At 36.7% G+C, this 17,976-nt stretch overlaps 2 protein-coding genes across 3 annotated transcripts; both read left to right on the forward strand.

The window, feature by feature from the left end:
* Window positions 1–634: 634 nt before the first annotated feature.
* LOC109149320 lies at window positions 635–3,434 on the forward strand. Of its 2 annotated transcripts, none has more exons than XR_002048945.1 (7): window positions 635–981; window positions 1,656–1,697; window positions 2,031–2,159; window positions 2,324–2,556; window positions 2,688–2,736; window positions 2,872–3,043; window positions 3,131–3,194. XR_002048945.1 is itself a non-coding variant. In XM_019297039.1 (7 exons), exons 1-7 carry the CDS (start codon window positions 823–825, stop codon window positions 3,208–3,210), a joined length of 738 nt encoding a protein of 245 aa, XP_019152584.1. In that variant the 5' UTR covers window positions 636–822; the 3' UTR covers window positions 3,211–3,434. The 2 variants fall into 2 exon arrangements, 1 of the variants encoding a protein (XP_019152584.1); XM_019297039.1 differs by having other exon boundaries at window positions 636–981; window positions 2,688–2,724; window positions 2,986–3,043; window positions 3,131–3,434.
* A 9,657-nt stretch (window positions 3,435–13,091) lies between these two features.
* LOC109149315 (probable xyloglucan glycosyltransferase 12) lies at window positions 13,092–16,512 on the forward strand. The gene is made up of 5 exons (XM_019297032.1): window positions 13,092–14,312; window positions 14,455–14,763; window positions 14,938–15,228; window positions 15,314–15,427; window positions 15,528–16,512. Exons 1-5 carry the CDS (start codon window positions 13,521–13,523, stop codon window positions 16,155–16,157), a joined length of 2,136 nt encoding a protein of 711 aa, XP_019152577.1. The 5' UTR covers window positions 13,092–13,520; the 3' UTR covers window positions 16,158–16,512.
* The last annotated feature ends 1,464 nt before the right edge of the window (window positions 16,513–17,976 follow it).

Here is a 17,976-nt window from a genome sequence, read left to right on the forward strand (position 1 = left end):
ATAACAAAGCAAACTTCACCCAAAAATGTCGCGGACTTTCCTGTAAATCAAAGTATTTCTCATTAGCAACAAAATACCCTTTTTCATATCAATGTGTCATGTCTCAAGTAAATTTTGTGTTTGGGTGAAAGTTTTGAATGGCAAATTATATTGTGCACCGGGCGCACAATGCAGAGTTATGTGTATTATGTTAAGAGTTCATGTGTAATATGCTAATAGTTCATATGTATTATGTATTATATTAAATTATGTGTATTATATTAGGAGTTTATGTGTATTCTATTATATAATTATATACATATAAAATATGGAATTTTTAGGACACACAATGCATTGTGTGTCTTGGTGCACGATATAACAATTGGTCTTGAATAGATAATCCCAAATAGAGGCTTGGATCACTATCAAGTTGGGCGTTGTGCTTTGACGATGAAAATATTTGTATAAATCATATTGGGCTTAAATGGAAGAAGCCCATCTAAATATCTAATACTTGAGGTCTACAACCCAAAACATTAAACATATAAAACATTAGTTACAACTGAAGTACCTAAACTTTAAAATGTTAACACTTAGGTCCTTCAACTATTACTTAATTGACAAAACATACCGTTTACATATGCATATTATCAGCAGTAGCCAGTAGGGGATTTCGTTTACAGGTGAAGAAGAGACTTTCAACTCGAATCGATAAAAATCATAGAAGAAAATAAAACCCAATTTCAATTTAGGGATAGCATGATTGCACCCTTTGCATTTGAGTTCCAGGTTCAATCCCGATTGAGGAAGAAGAGTCCGTGAATCGTTATTAATTCAAGAATAATGAGCAAGGAGGAAGCTGGGAAGGAGAATGGGGGCAATCCATGGCCGCAACCGAACGAGCTTCGCCGTCATCAAGGGCCAGCGAAAGCGGAGGAGGACATGAGACTTTGGGGCATTCTTGTTTTCGGATTAATCGGAGCTACTGCCACCACTTTCGCCGTAAGCTCTATCAAAGTATTTGCATTATTCTTCAATGGAATTTTGATTTTTACTTTTATTTTTTGTGGAATCTCTGTTTGGTTCTCATAAAGTTATTGGCTTTATTGAGTTTTACATAAGCTAAGCTGTTTTTTGCCAGATAATCTTGATTAAGGTTTTGGATGTGTTAAGAAAATTTTCTCTAACTATATAGTTTTGAGGTAGATGTGGTTGAATATGGTGTCTATATGATCCTATGGAAATGTTTGGAATGATACTCATTCATTGGATGTAACTGCTTTGATCAAAATATAAGCTGGTTTTCCTCGGATAATGGCTGCAGGTTTCCAAAAAATATTAGCTAAATAGATACAATTCGCCGTTTTTGTTGTGCATACACCATAGGTAGTAACTTACTAACTTAGGATATTGCTTGCACTTTTGCTTTACAACATGAATCTTGACCAACTCTATGAATTAAAGGCGAGTTTATTATGTAGCCTAGTTGCGTACTACGGAATATTTTTGTTTGTTTGGTTGAATTTTACCAAGTATTCATCTGTCCTGTGTATGATATTGGGAATAGCCTTGAAGTAAAGTGGAGATACAATAGAACACTTGATCCGTTCAAAAACTTATTACAAGCTTTAGTATGGAAGCTTCCTTTTTATCTTATGGTTTATGAAATATGGCAGGTCACTCAATTGCGATGGACTGTCGATTTGGTCTATTCTCAGGTAACTATTGCCTTTCTTTACAATGAGGTGCACTTATCCGCGTATTATGTGGTTTCAACTCCCTCTCAAGAGAGCAAAGGAAAAGAGCAATTTGCACCGTTGTCTTGTGGGGTGGGGCAAGGGGGGAGTGGAGGGGTGAACAAGAGTATTATCTTTTTTGTTAGACCATGAGGTGTCCTGAGCAGACCCTAACTGTAAGAGGCACTTTTAAGCTCGTACCATACTCAGACTAATCCCCATTCGCACCGGGCCGACCCAATTAAGGGGCAAAGTGCTGGCCAGATTGGTATATTATTGCTTAATCTGATTGTGGATGTTATTGAATGGCAAAAGCTGGGCAGGTCGCAGTCAGCGTGGAAGCGTAAGGGCAGTCGTTCTTACAGGACAAGCTTTCAGGAGGAAGCGTGGAAGAGATACAATCGTAGGATGCGGGAGGAGTATGAAGAGGAAATGGAGAGAGTGGTAAGATTAAACCATATACAATAGCGCTACTTATATATATATATATATCTGTTGACACGTTTATGTGCCCCATTCCCCTTTAGATCTTTATTAGGTATCTCTCATTCTCTCTGCTTACATAACAAGTAATGGTTTTATTGGAATAATTCTTTATGGTTACCTAGGAGCGTATACGTCGCATGCAAAATGTTTTCAACCGAGAGAGAAATAAATACAAAACAAGCTACGAGAGATGGGCAGAAAATGGCGGTGCATATCATCAACATTTCGAGAGGAACGATTGGTATTGGAAGGCCGATACATCATACAGATACCAGGGAACTAATTTCCGGGAACCTCATCAGGCAAATACAGGCTACTCTTTGTCCCATCACTATTCCGTATTGGGTCTTGACAGGTACAAAAATGGTCATTTGGCCTTATAGCACCGATCATCCCAATCATTACTCATTCTTCAAATTGGCTCCTTTTCTTCAAATTCTCGTGCATATGCTTTTATTTTAGACATTTTGATTGCTCTCTGGGCAGGTCAAGGACAAAACCGTATACGGATGACGAAATAAAGGTAATTTATTTCTTCCCATACTATTTATTTTCAGGAGAGAAGAAATTTGGGAGAACCCTTCTCTTTTTATTGCCCAGCCGAAAGTAAAAAAACTAAAACGGTGAATGCTATTGCCACTTACCTTATCCCTTCTAGCTGCTAGGTTTATCTAGCAGATTATTAAATATTGACGTTTTAGAAGACTGATGATATTGACATTGATGCCTGGTTCTGAGCTCCATCCAAGATCTATTTTACTGCTGCTTTCCTTTTCCGATGCAGATTGCCTTTAGGACGAAGGCGAAGAAGTTCCATCCCGACCAGAATCCAGATAACAAAGGTGGGTACACATTCAAAATAATTTTGAAATAAATTGTATGCATATAAATGATTGACTCGCATATCTACCCTTGTGCTGTGACTACAGATATTGCTGAAGCACAGTTTAAGGAAGTAATGAAGTCCTACGAGGCAATAAAGTTGGAAAGGAAAAACGGTATTAACTGATAAACAAGATAATGAAGATACAGACCAACTTGAGGGAACTCTGCACTTGGATTCTAGTATTTTGGTCAGTCGAACATTTCACAGAGGTGCTTATAGTATTTTCTTACTTTGTATCTTCATATTTGTTGTGGTATAGTACTATAGTCTACAATTCTTGAGTATCAATTTCCTTTCTTTGGTGAAATGATAAGAAATATATTTAACGTGGTGTATTATTTGATTTACGGAAAAGTCTGCAGTCATTATTTGAAGGTGTGCTATGGGTGAATCCTGCCTTGTGACTCTAGCCGACAAATGACCACAAAGATGTAAACGAGTCTAGGTTGCCCATAATTGACATGCTCAAATTGAGAAGGCCAATAGGTAGCTTCCTTCAAATTTAAAATATTGTGATTACCAAGCCAAATGTTGTGTATTCTCAGCGATAGTACTGATTAATTAAAGTTCGCTGACAACTGCAAAATGAAGGGTTTGATTTCTAACTTCCTTTCTGCGATTTACCTCCTTCACTAAAACTTCAAAACAAGAATGGGGTCACCTTGGGATTGAAGTACAAAAACTCATTTAAGAAAGTAAAGTTGATTTTACCAGGAATGTGGTCCAAAAAGTTAGCTTAGTTTGTGTAGGTAAGAACTAGTAAGAAAGGTGAAATGAGTAGGTACAACTTTAGGCATTCAAAAGGCTGCCATTGATTTCACAAATATGTATACATGCTAAACTAAAAATGATGCTTTAACTACATATAGGTCCTGTTTGGTAAAATGGCTGTTAGCTGATAGCTGTTTGCTGTTAGCTGGTTATGTTAATTAAAGGGTATAAATAGTTGATAACATTAGATGATTGTAGAAAAGTGTTTGGTAAATTAGCTGATAGCTGTTTGGTATAATTTTTTTCTCAAAAAATTAATTGAAAAAGTTGTTTGGAGTAGCCTTTTGAATTTTAGCCTTTTGGAGTTGCAAAAAACTAATTAACCAAATATTTCTATTGATATTTTAACTAAATCAAACAATTAATAATGGTCAAATAAGCCAAAATTGACTTATAGGCCAATTTTTTACCAAACAGGGCCATAGTCTTTCCTCTATCTACTTCAATTCAATTCAATTCGGATTTAGATTATATTATTGGTGTCTACTGCCTAGTGCGTGGTCACTATTTGAGGTTATAAACTCTACTCTTGTGTAATAGTCTAGACTCGATCGAAAGAATGTTAACAATAATCAAATATGTAATCTTTTAATACAGAAATCATGTTCTGGAAACTTGTAAATTTGTGAAAAAGAAAATTGATAAAAAAAAAAAAAAATTGGGTGTTATTTCTTACTAAAAGATAAAATCTGATGTGCTATCATGCAAGTTTCATTCGGTGCATAACTGCATATATGGTGTGGAGTAAAGGTTTCAAGAATAGCCTAGATGATCAATGATGCCGCCGACAACTTTTTTGCCGTTTTGCATTTCAGGTTTAATTTGATTGTCGGTTTCAAAGAAAAATGTATCCAAAATATAGTAACGGCATGCACTCTATTTATCTAACCTCCATCTAAATTTCAATAGTTCTCTACTAACCATTAATAAAAGACTCAACTGACCAAATAACTTATTTCAATTATATCATAATTTATAGTCAGCACTTTATATTTTAAGTTGAATGGTACGAATGAGAATTAGTTTGAAGAGTTTAAAAAATATTTTTTTATAGCGAACAATAAATTTTTAATCGAAAATAATGAGAAAGGAAAGAAAATTTTTATCATTTTTTCTTTTTGTTATAAATGTACATGTTTTTTTTTTTAAGAAGTAAAATTAATTATGCTTTCAACTTTACTTGAAAAATTTATTCACCAAAATATTTTATTTAAAAATATGTCATCAACCAAGCCCCTATGGCCTTATTTCATCTTACTCATCAAAAGGTGATGAGGGCCACACCTGTCTGTATTTTGAATTCAAAAATTGCAAGAAAAATACATATACAAATGGATGAAATGTTGTGCGATTAATGAATGTTGACTGCTTTTTATGGCACTATGTTTTTCTGCCCACCGACCATAAAAGAAGAAGATTAAAATTAACAAAACAAAAAAAGAGTAGAAGAAAAACACAGACTAATATGTCGATCTCAGGTTCGCATTGTCTAAAAGAATACCCAAAAAAATGAAACTTGTCTCAGAACGATAGTCTAATAGATGAATAGTTGCATTAGTTTAAAATTTTCTTGTAGTAGTAAGATAGAATTGGAGTTGAGCTCCTTATGCACACAAAGATACATTTTGGTGTGATATTCAAAGTTAAGTAAATTGAGTTTATCTCTTTATATGCTTTGGCTGGAGGCGAGTTAATAAGGTTTTACTTTTTAGATATAATTCGAGAAAGCTAAAAACTTAGGGTTATAAAAACAAATGAAACTAATTAAGAAGAAAGTTGTTACGCACCGACAGTATGATCATACGCATCAAGGTTGGGGGCTCAGGTTCTGATATTGAATATTGATATGTCAAAATCATATATGAACCCCACCTTAATCTCTTTTTTTCTCTTTGTGAACTCCAGCCTAGCCTTGTTTCATGCAAGCTATTGACATTGTCTTCATGTAATCATTATAAACTTATATCACTATCTAATATAATCTCCGTTAAATAACGGTTCAATAATAATGTAAAATATGGAACTCAAATTTCAAAAATTAATCAAGTGTAACATTTCAATTATAATATAATCATGTAAAATACAAAACTCAAATTTCAAAATTTATGTCAATACATTAGTATATATATCCATTTCGCTAAATATGACAAATTTAGTAAGTTTTGATCAAATTCCATTCCATATGAGTAATAACTCATACTTAATTGAATGATAAAAAATTAAAAAACAAAAAACAAAAAAAAAAAAAAAAAAAAAAACTCGGGGTTCTTACCCTTGAGCCAAGTAGCCAACAACTTTTGGTTAAAACTAAGAATGTTATAATTAAGCACTCACTTGAATTTAATGGACTAACTTAAATGACAAATGAGCTTTCTTTGTGGAGAGAAATTTAAAATGATTCGGGTTTGATTCCTACAAGTAACAATTTCTTTTGGGCCAACTCCTCTGCCTCCCAAAACGAAATATTTATATGCATTAATATTCCTTACAATTTTAATGGATCGAAATTGTAAATTATTTTCCACCAATTAAACAATGGATCTGAATCAATATTTTCAATAATTTATTTTTCACTATCCATGAAATCAATCTTTTCGGAAATTTTGTGATCAGTTATAATTTCAATTCATTGGCCAAAAGTGTGTTCTGTCAAGCACAATCAGATTACAGGCGAAGATTATGACATAATTATAGAAATTTTCACTAGTAATTAACTGTCCCATCAAATCATTTACAACACGTTTGGTTCACGGAATGAATTTTGAGGTAATAGGAATGCTATTCCATAAGGAATGGAATAGGCAAGGAATAGAATAGGAATTGTATTCTATTGTTTGGTTCGCGGAAGGAATAGACTTTAGGAATTATATTACAGTGTTTGGTTGATTTAAAGAATAGAAATGAAATATGTTTTAAAAGACATAAATACCCTTATAAAAATATGTGATGGTGGCGATGGTGGTGGTGGCGGTGGCGGTGGTGGTGGCGGTGGTGGTGATGGGGGTGGTGGTGGTGCTGGGGTGGTGGTGGTGGTGGTGGCAGTGGTGGGGGCGACGGTGGTGGTGGTGACAGTGACGGTTGTGGCAGTGGTGGTGGTGGCAGTGGTGGGGGCGACGGTGGTGGTGGTGACAGTGACGGTTGTGGCAGTGGTGGTGGGGGCGGCGACGGTTGTGGCGGTGGTGGTGGTGGCGGGGGCGGTGGTGGTTCTGGTGGCGGCGGTGGCGGTGGTGCTGGAGTGGTAGTGGTGGTGGTGGCGGTGGTGGTGGCAGTGGTGGGGGCGGCGACGGTTGTGGTGGTGGTGGCAGTGGTGCTGCTGGGTGGTGGCGGTGGTGGTGGCAGTGGTGGGGGCGGCGATTGTGGCGATGGTGGTGGTGGTGGTGGCGGCGATGGTGGTGGTGGTGGTGGCGGCGGCGGCGGCGGCGGTGGTGGCAACGACGGTGGTGAAATAGGATAAATTTATATATAGGATAAAAAATTAGGTTAAAGAAATGGGTAAAAAAGGAAATAGATTCTAAAATCTATTTCTGAGCGTTCAGTAATAGGCTAATACCAGGGGGGGCCCTAGTAATAGCTATTACCTTATTTGAGGTAATAGGTTATTACCAGGAATACTATTCCTGGTAATAGAAATGGTTACCAAACAAAGAAATAGGCCTATTACTGGGAATGCTATGCCATTCCCAGCCTATTCCGTGAACCAAACGGGCCATTAAAGATACTCCTATTCTAGGCAGTCTTTGAATTGAAATCATCCTATATATACAACGTATTTGTTGGGAATATTTTTTTTATTGGATAAAATTTTCATGATTGGGGACTAGAAAGATATAATATCGGCATTGGTAAACAGCAAGGACATATATATCACTAATCACTGTACATGTCATCGCTAATCATTGTTTAAGTTGATTCATACTCCGAATAAAAAATATAATCCTTCTCTTCTTTTCAATTAAGGAGTAATTAACAAATTATAAACCCTAACAGGGCGTTTGGTTGGAGGGGAAATTATGTGGGAAAGGAATTGTAATTCCATGAGAGTTGAATTACTGGGAATAAAGTGAGAATTTAAATTCCAGTGTTTGGTTGACAGGAATAGAATTACTGGGAATTTCAATTCCAATGTTTGGTATACATGGGAATTGAAAGGGAATAAGTAGTATAAAGTCAAAAATGTCCATTATTGTTGTTAGACATTAATTTTAGGTTAAAAAAGGAAGGGGTAATTTTGACTCATCACTATATTTTTTTCCCAGGAATTAAAATACCAGGGGGAGACACGGGATTTTAATTTCATGAAAATTGGGGAATTGCAATTCCCTCCAACCAAACTACGGAATTTAATGGTCTTTGGAATTAGGTGGGAATTAAGTGGGAAGGGAATTTAAAATCCCTCCAACCAAACGCCCTGTAAATGATGACCCTTAACTCCGGTTTTGGTTCTACGTAGTTATTGTAGATTTTTCTCGTCACTCTGATAATGTGTAATGTGCATTGAGTAAACTCCGTCTTATAACCCTAATCAGTAAAGAACCACAAGAAGGTAACTCAGCTTGGTTTGTTCATATCTGACTAATTTAAATCAAGAAGCCTATAATGCAAATTCATCAATTACATTCTTCTTACATCATTGTAACTCAACTGAACATGAACCACAAAGGCTAAACTTTTGCTTACTGCGCACAAGGAGCCCCCCTCACTTTAAAAGGTAGCTCCCACAGCGGACTCGATCCCTGATTATTCTTCCAACTTTTCACCTCTATGACCAGTTGAGGTGTCCATGCGAATACCATATCATCAATTACATAATAGTATAGTTTGCAGCATTAAGATGCAAAAATATATAATATTAAAGGTATGACATGGATTCATAATCAACCAATTCAAGTAAGAATAACTCCAAGAAAGCTAACACATCTTATAATAGAATTATAATTCTTTTTTATCTTATAGGGCCCCACGAACTTTGGACACTCTTGCTGAAGTATCTGTAATTCTGTATAGTAGAAGCATTACTCCTTTGCTCATTTTTATTAATTTTAATAAAGCTTCTAGGACACTACTAGGTTTTTACTTCGGTGGTTGGACTAGGTTGTTCTTCAACTTCAATTCCGTGTTCAAACTCATTGCGACTTGCGAGCCATTTATGGAATTGGGAAAACATTTTTTTCATTTCCCAACAAACTAAATTTTCTTAGAGATATATATTCACTTGTACTCTTTTTCTGTGGTTATAAAAACAAAATGTTGTTAAATTGTTTAATTTTTCACGCTTATACCTGTGTTAGTCTTTTAGATAAGAGAATAGCTGAAAAATTAAGGGTCTGTTTGGTTTGCACATGGGAATCGGAATCGGAATGAGTATCAAATACTTGGTAATGGTAATGGATTTTGGTGATATATAGTATTTAACATGTTTGGTAGTATGGTGGAATGTGAATAGTTACTAATAATAGTGGTTGAAAATTAATAAGGGAATGAAAGCTTTTTTTTTTTTATTTAGATATGAGTTTTTCAATTGATGGGGTATTCGAAACCCATAATAGTTTTTTAAAACCTATCAACCAAACAATAATAATAATCACTTTTATACTCATTCCTATGGGCAAAACCCATCAACCAAACATATCCTAAAATGATCGGTGAAAGGGACCCTTTAACTTAGCTTAGGATTAGAGTATTGAATGTATATGAGTTGAGTAATGTAAGATAAAAGATTCTTTTTTCTTAACACATAAAGATTCATTTTAATGAGTTATTGACAGAATAGTATACAATATAATTACGCTAAGCTATGAGCTATAAAGCCTAATAAGTTATTGGTGATCAAGTTGCGCTTTAGGAGAAAGTTCTCAACTGCTATCCGAACGCAACAATATATGTTTGATTTTTTTTTTTTTTTTAGAATGACACTTACTAGTAACTCAACTTTAATCAATGGCTAAAACAAAGTTGTCATTCAATGCAAAACGGTATTTATATTTCCTTGTCATTAGCGCGCTTTGATTAAATCACATAACTTAGCTTGTCCTTTTATACAACCCTAATGTTCACATCTTTCTCACACCTAACCATCAAAATCGTACAAATACAACGTTAAACCTTCCAAAAAGACAATTTAACGGCACTTTATCTTCATATTCACACGTAAATAATTGAAGAAAATTGTTAATTAATAGATGTCCTTTTCAAGAGTGAGTCTCAAGTCTTGGTTTTCAAATTACCAGGGTGGCATGCAACAACGTCTCCCCTGAACTGGTCTTACAAAATAAACTCTAATATATATATATATATATATATATACACACACACGGAGTATTTAATTTTTTAATATACAACAAGTTCAATTAACAATTCGTATATATTTATAAACTTCATTATAAATTCATTATATTTGTTACAGGTTCATTATTATTTTTTTTTGTGTATTGTAGACTTATTTTTTTTAACAGACTTGTTATTGTAAGATGGATTGGGCCGGGGTCCACAATATGGCATGACCACAAGACTGACCGAAGACCAAAAACCTAGGACCAATTCAAAGACCGAACATTTCTGGAGAAACTGCCAGAAGGGTTTATCTCAAACCCAGAATGTGCCTACATTCATATATTGCCTCGTATGCCTAAACTCAACTTTTAGCAGTGGAGAGTTAATAATATGGTGGTGGTTGTTAGACTCATTACTGTTTGCATGCTCAATTTCCTGAACTGGAAACATATATAATCATCATTCAATTCTCAAATTTTGGTTAAAATAATTAACTTTTGACTACCTTTCAAATTTATCGAACTAAAAAATAACTTTCTTTGAACATAGCTCGATTGGTCACCGCATAATGCATTAATATGATTTTGATCTGGAAAAATATAGAATTGATTATGTTCTTGATAGGGATTATACCCTGGACGTACGGGTCATCACCCAGCCCGGTAAAAGGCGCGCCCTAAACTCTGTTCGGTCACCCGCTTGTTCATCTCCGTGGTTACTGTTCGTTGGTCATCCAGTCCGGTCGGCGGCATGCTCCAACCTCTGCCGGTCACCTGCTCGTCCATCTCCGTGGTTGCTGTCCGTTGGTCATTCAGCCCGGTCGACGGCATGCTCCAGCTTCTGCCCGGTTGCCCGGTCGTCTGCATCGTACTCGTTGGCTCAGGAGTACTCCTCCGGTGGTGGCCGGTGACCGGGAGGGGTGACCGTAAAGGCCCGGAGCCTACCCTTGCCTTGGCTAAAGGCCCCCGCTGCTGTCGAAAGACGCTCGCCACGTGCACGGCTGCATGCTCGCCTTCTCAAGACCCAGTGCATGAGTGCCATGTGCTTGCCATGCCGAGAGGCAGAGCGCTGCTCCCTAGGTCCCCTATAAATACTGCATTTATTGCCTTATAGAGGACTTTTTACCTACTCTAGACTTGGTATTTATTAAGAGGTTCCCGGTCACGTTATTCGATCGGTCAACCTAGTACTTTACTGTACTGAACTTAGGTGGTTTTATCCACATAAGTTCTGATCACCAGTTCACTAGGGCCTTTTAGAGAATTGTAAGCCGTTATGACAGTAGATACTTGATTTTTTTTTTATATAAAAAAAATATGGATAAGTAGGAACCCTCAAAGTTAGGCCGGGTGCAATCCTAAATTATTATATATTGTTGAGTATATATAATAATATATAAACATAAATGTATAGTTCATGTATCAAAATAGATTTTTAATTAAAAGAGAACACATGTGAAAGGTTATGAGTTTGAACTATGGTCGATGGTAGGGTTGTATTGACGTGATAAATTTATAAACATAAATTATATTAGCGGGGTTTCTTCAACAGCTTTACTAAATTTTGAAAACATACAAATAGGTAATTAATTTAGTTAATATAGAATATTTGCACATTTATTCGGTATAATTAATCTATTTACATTTTTTATTTTTAAAATTTAAAGGTGTGACACAATATGACATTATACAAAAATCCAGTGGTGAGTGTTGAGTACGAAATCAATGTAAACTAAATTGAGAGATTGACCATTTGACCATTGAGGAACCGTTGGTGGAAGACTAGATGTTGGCCACTTGGCCTGCCGTGAATAACGCCAAATAGTCAAAATATATGCACAACAAAACAAATCCTTTATTAATTATTAATTAATACTCCGTACAAACTAATAATTACAAATTTTAATTACAAATTTTACTTACTCCTATTACATTTTGGATTACCCTCTCCCAAAAAAATTGAATTTCCTCCCGGACCCTACACACGATCTAACAGACAATAATCTTTCCATCTAATAAATAGTTGAGTCGGTATAATTTATACTTTTACTATCTTATTATATTAGAACATGAGAGTCCTTAAAATAAAAAAAGTTCACATTATAAACTTAAATAAATAAACTTTGTAAATCAAACAGAAGAGTTAAACCGTACTAAAAAAATCTTAAATTTTTTAATTGCATGGTCATTGGGTGAAGGCAATAATTTCCTTTACCACTTTATTAACGGTTCAACCCTATAAAAGAAAAAATAATAATAATAAATTTCCCAAAAAATAAATAAATTCTAAAATGATTCCTGAAAACAAAAAAGAATCTCTTTACGGCCATAGCCTATTAGTCTCTGCTCTTTTCTTCTTCTTTCATTTTATTAATTATAATAAAAAATAAAACAAATTGCAGGAACCTATCGGAAGCTAAAGACGATAGGTTTTGTCTTCCTCCTCCTTCAACATTCTTTCCGTGTGTGTTGTAAAGAACAATAAAGGCATGCGTGTTTAACCCCTTTCTTTTATTACTGTATATTAATTAATAGTTTTAATGGCATTTCCATTCGATAATCTCTCAAGAAAATGCCATTGATTTTATTATCTTAATTTAATTAATTACACACGGAAGGGGGAGGGGATTAGGGTTCATCTTCTTTATTCTTTAATTAATACCATATCTTTATGTATATTGTAAAAAAATAGGTGAAATTTCCTACTTTAATCTGATCTTATCTTGTGTTTCAAGACTGTAAATTCTTTTCTGGGTCAGAAAGATTGGGTCTTTTCTATAAAAAATTTGATAAGGAAATGTAAAAAAAAAAAAAATTTAAAAAATAGATTTTTTCATGAAAAAGAAGAAATAAGTAAGCTAGCTGTATAAAGATTTGATTTTTGTGTTTTTTATTATGTATATATCAGTATATGCTCCTTTTTTTTAATCTGATTTTCTTACCATTTATCGGAAAGCTAGAATCAAAATCACAGGCGTGTTGAGCTGTTACCATTATAGTCTTTTTTTTTCTCTCTCTCTCTCTTACCCACCATCTCTTTCTTAACATACCCACTCCCCATCCCTGCCTCTGTATCTCACTAGTCACTACCCCATTGTGTGTTGTGTGTTTGAGAGCCTTTGCAAGCTGTAATTTGAGTTCTCCTTCATTCTTTTTAAATCTTTTGTACTGTGACCCCCACCCACCATCTATTAAGCTGCTCTTTGTATTCAAGAATTGGAGAGAGAGAAGAGAGAGTTTTGGATATGGAGTTGGAATAGTGTGTTTTGGGTAGTGTTTGTACTGGTTCATCTTCCTGGGTGTGGCGCATTGTGTTGATTTTTGAGCTGAAAAGTGAGGGCCAAGCCGGAAAGCTTCAATCTTGGAAGGAGTTTAGGTGGAGATAGTAGTGTAATGGCTCCCTCTTTTGGTTGGTGGGCTAAGGAGAGCCATAGAGGCACCCCTGTGGTGGTGAAAATGGAGAATCCGAACAACTGGTCAATGGTGGAGCTGGAGGGGGCGTCGGAGGAAGATTTTCTCATCCCCAACGGCGCCGGCGGCGACCATGATATCTCAATGCCCACCAACTACCGCCGCGAGAAAGTACGGAACAAGAACGCCAAGCAGCTAACTTGGGTGCTCCTTCTCAAGGCGCACAAGGCCGCCGGCTGCCTGACCTCCATTGGCTCCGCATTGCTCAGCCTGGGCTCCGCCGTCCGCCGCCGCGTCGCTTCCGGGAGAACCGACTCCACCGACACCAACGCCTCGGAGAACCGGGCCGTCAACACCCGGTTCTTCACTTGTATAAAGGTGTTCCTTTGGCTCTCTGTGCTCATGCTAGGGTTCGAGGTAGCTGCATATTACAAAGGCTGGCACTTTATTGCCTCAGATCTTCAATTAGAGTACCTTTACACTTTGACTGATCCTTTAGCTGTTAAGGGTGTGTTTGATTGGCTATATTCTAAGTGGGTTTTGGTTAGAGTGGAGTATCTTGCTCCCCCTCTCCAATTCTTGGCCAGTGTCTGCATTATCCTCTTCCTAGTCCAGAGTTTAGACAGGCTAATCCTATGCTTAGGTTGTTTCTGGATCCGGCTTAGGAGGATCAAACCAGTTGCCAGTGAAACAATAGATCTGGAATCTGGTGAGGAAGGTGGGGGTTACTTCCCCATGGTTCTTGTTCAGATCCCCATGTGCAATGAAAGAGAGGTATGCACTTGAATTCACAATAACCTTTTCTTTTGTTTTCTGTTTCAAAGTTGTCAACTTTTTAGGAATTTGATGTTCTGTTGTTGGGTGTTTGGTATCTTGGTCTGATTTTTGTTATTGCTGGCATTACTGTTGTTACCAGGTTTATCAGCAATCTATAGGTGCTGTTTGTAACTTAGACTGGCCGAAATCGAAGATCTTGATTCAAATTCTTGATGATTCTGATGATCCCATTACTCGGTCTTTAATCAAAGAGGAGGTGCAGAAATGGCAGAAGGAAGGTGTCAACATTTTGTACAGGCATAGGGTGATTAGGGAGGGGTATAAAGCTGGTAATCTTAAGTCTGCCATGAATTGCAGCTACGTTAAAGACTACGAATTTGTTGCCATATTCGATGCCGATTTTCAGCCTATGCCTGATTTCCTTAAAAGAACAGTTCCCTATTTCAAGGTATTTGTTTATGTTTACCTCATTCATTTGACTTTCAGACTTTCCCGAAATTCAATTAGTTCTCTAAGCATGACGGTTTTGTTCTTTTCTTTGTTTGAGGAACTTGTGCATTATGTTATTCATGAGTTGTGTGTTTGATTAAATTTCTATATTCTTCTTCGGTTTGAATTGTAGGATAACGAGAAACTAGGGTTGGTTCAGGCGAGATGGTCCTTTGTGAACAACGATGAGAATCTGCTAACGAGATTGCAGCTTATTAACTTGGCGTTTCATTTTGAAGTGGAGCAGCAAGTGAACGGGATTTTTCTAAACTTCTTTGGGTTTAACGGGACTGCTGGGGTTTGGAGAATAAAAGCGTTGGAGGAGTCCGGTGGATGGTTGGAAAGGACAACCGTTGAGGATATGGATATCGCTGTCCGGGCACACCTCCATGGATGGAAGTTCATATTTCTTAACGACGTTGAGGTATAGGCGCCGTTTTATTTTCAGTTACTTTTTCTTAACAAACTGAAACTGCCTCTGAGCGAAAGAGAATTTCTTCAATTTTCAGTGCGAATGTGAGTTGCCAGAATCTTACGAAGCGTACAGGAAGCAACAACATCGATGGCATTCTGGACCGATGCAATTGTTCCGACTCTGTTTGCCCGACATTATTAAAGCAAAGGTATGTGTCATATGTAAGCATTCCCTTTGTCGTGTTTTTGCGTTTTAAGTATGTGGACGCAATTGCTGACCTTGTTCTACGGTAAAATTGGTCGATGCAGATTAGCGTTTGGAAGAAATTCAATTTAATTTTTCTCTTCTTCCTTCTGAGGAAGTTGATTCTACCGTTTTATTCTTTCACTCTCTTCTGTATTATTCTTCCCATGACAATGTTCGTTCCCGAGGCTTCACTACCATCGTGGATTGTCTGTTATATACCCGCCACGATCTCGCTTCTCAACATACTTCCTGCCCCGAAATCATTCCCCTTCATCATACCCTATCTTTTATTCGAAAACACGATGTCGGTAACCAAGTTCAACGCCATGATCTCGGGACTCTTCCAACTCGGAAGTGCATACGAGTGGGTTGTAACTAAAAAACTCGGCCGCTCTTCCGAGGGCGATCTCGCCTCCTTGGTTGACGAAAAACCTAAACAGCAACGAGGTGCGTCATCGGTGCCAGATTTGGATGAATTGCGGGAGGAAATTAAACAGAAGGAAAAGAAAGCTGCCCCGAAGAAGAAGCATAACCGTATATACACAAAAGAACTCGCCCTCGCCTTCCTTCTTTTGACAGCTTCAGTGAGGAGCCTCCTCTCGGCTCAGGGCATCCACTTCTACTTCTTGCTGTTTCAAGGAATATCCTTCCTTCTCGTCGGGCTGGACTTGATAGGTGAACAGGTCAACTAAACCGAGATGTGTAGGTAGGGTTCATAGCGGTAGAGATGGTTTGCGTGTAATAATAGACAAGCCCGGGACTATCTGCTGAAACCGAAGAGGTACATACAGAAGAGCTTCGGGGGAGTGGCCCCATTGAAGTCTAAACCGCGTTTCAGCTTGAAAGAGAATGATGGTAGAGTACTGAATGGTATTGTTCATTACTATATTCCACGCCCCGTTTTCCATCCTGTAAGTTATCTCTTTCGGATTCTTTCGTTTTTTCCTTGCTACATTCTTTTGTAAGAAGAATTTGTCAGTTGAAACATCAAACAACACGAGATATTGTCACAGTTGATATAAAGGAGCAGAAAAAATCTTTCCCATATAATTTGCTTCCAGACATTTTTTTTTATTATTATGGTTCAATAGTGCCAAACTCCCCCCACCCAGGACAATAGTTTTGTTCATATGTGTTTTGAAGCACATTCATATTCTTTTTAGGCTTTCTTCATATATTCCAACTGTTAATCAGAGGCTCGCAAGGGGAGTTCAGTTGATTTTTGGGTAGTAAATTGTGGATAACGACACAAGATCGAGCCTTGACAACTCAATAAAGAATGAAAGTCTGTATTAGTATCTCGTATCTGTATCATGTAAAATAAGACTAATTCAGTCGAGTTTTCTTTCTCGTGAGGGTACCTAAAGGCTAAAGGAATGGAAGAAATAAAGGGGTTGTGGTCCAATAACCAAATGGGTTAATAAATAGGATGGGGGGAGGAGAATTTGAGAAAGGTATAAACATTGCATGTGACATTTGTCCTCAAGGTGTTTTCTTTACAACGTTGCCAAGACAAGAACATATATGACCCTACTCAACCACAACAGACATCCTAAATCAACAACTTGTAGCTCCAATACAACATTTTTTATTCCTCCTAATAAAGCCTTTGATTCAAACATCGTGAATAAAACAATATTAGCCAAACCTTATTATACGAGGCTTGAAAAATGACATCATCCTAATCCTAATTTTATAATAACTGAACGGTTAAATCTATTACTCGATTAAAGACTAAAAGTATCCAATTTTTTTTTTTCTATAAGTTTAAAGAAACACGAGAAAGAGAGACGGATATGAATTAATAGCGTTTGGTGGCATAACCTACTCGACATGCATGAGAGCTAGTGAACTACCATGGAGTAGTGTTTTTTTTTTTTTATTATAAAATAAATGCTACAACAATTATTTTTAATTAATAGGAGTACTTTAAATAATTGTTAAAATGGGTTGGTCGGGTGGACCCCCGGTCTTTATGCATAACATGCTGCCGACTTGGTTGTTGCATACATAACAATCTCCCATGATGTCCGTGACTGCAAACGCAAACAACTTTATTTACGTGCCAAAATATTTAATGGTGTAACGAGCATGTAAGAATACCGTAATTCAAGGCAATTTCATTCAAGTTAATCAGATTGGTCGACTTCATAACCACAAAATTACAAGTTTCACTACTAACAGAAAAGTGGTGTTTACTTGGTTACCTCGTACACACTTTCGGGCACTAGCTGTGTGTTTTTCCGTCACTTAAAAAATAGTGAGGATATTTGGTAAATAGTTGTTAGTTGTTAGCTGATTGAGTTAGTGAGTTTGAGTAGTTGATAGCATTAACCAATTGTAGAAAGATATTTGATAAATTAGCTATTAGCTGATAACTGATCACATGCACAGTGACTTTCTCAAAAATTGATCGAAAAAGCTGTTTTGAGCAGCATTTTGAAGCAATAAGCTGTTATAAAAAATTAATTAATCAAACACTTATATTGAATGTTTAACTAAGTTAAACAG

Source organism: Ipomoea nil, unplaced genomic scaffold (genome assembly GCF_001879475.1).
Source record: "Ipomoea nil cultivar Tokyo-kokei standard unplaced genomic scaffold, Asagao_1.1 scaffold2159, whole genome shotgun sequence".
Taxonomy (NCBI): domain Eukaryota; kingdom Viridiplantae; phylum Streptophyta; class Magnoliopsida; order Solanales; family Convolvulaceae; genus Ipomoea; species Ipomoea nil.

Coding starts and splice junctions, on each gene's coding strand:
- LOC109149320 (XM_019297039.1), top strand. CDS start 823: ATGAGCAAGGAGGAAGCTGGGAAGGAGAATGGGGGCAATCCATGGCCG. Junction 982..1,655: donor CTACTGCCACCACTTTCGCC/GTAAGCTCTATC, acceptor GAAATATGGCAG/GTCACTCAATTGCGATGGAC. Junction 2,557..2,687: donor TCCGTATTGGGTCTTGACAG/GTACAAAAATGG, acceptor CTCTCTGGGCAG/GTCAAGGACAAAACCGTATA.
- LOC109149315 (XM_019297032.1), top strand. CDS start 13,521: ATGGCTCCCTCTTTTGGTTGGTGGGCTAAGGAGAGCCATAGAGGCACC. Junction 14,313..14,454: donor CCATGTGCAATGAAAGAGAG/GTATGCACTTGA, acceptor TGTTGTTACCAG/GTTTATCAGCAATCTATAGG. Junction 14,764..14,937: donor GAACAGTTCCCTATTTCAAG/GTATTTGTTTAT, acceptor TTTGAATTGTAG/GATAACGAGAAACTAGGGTT.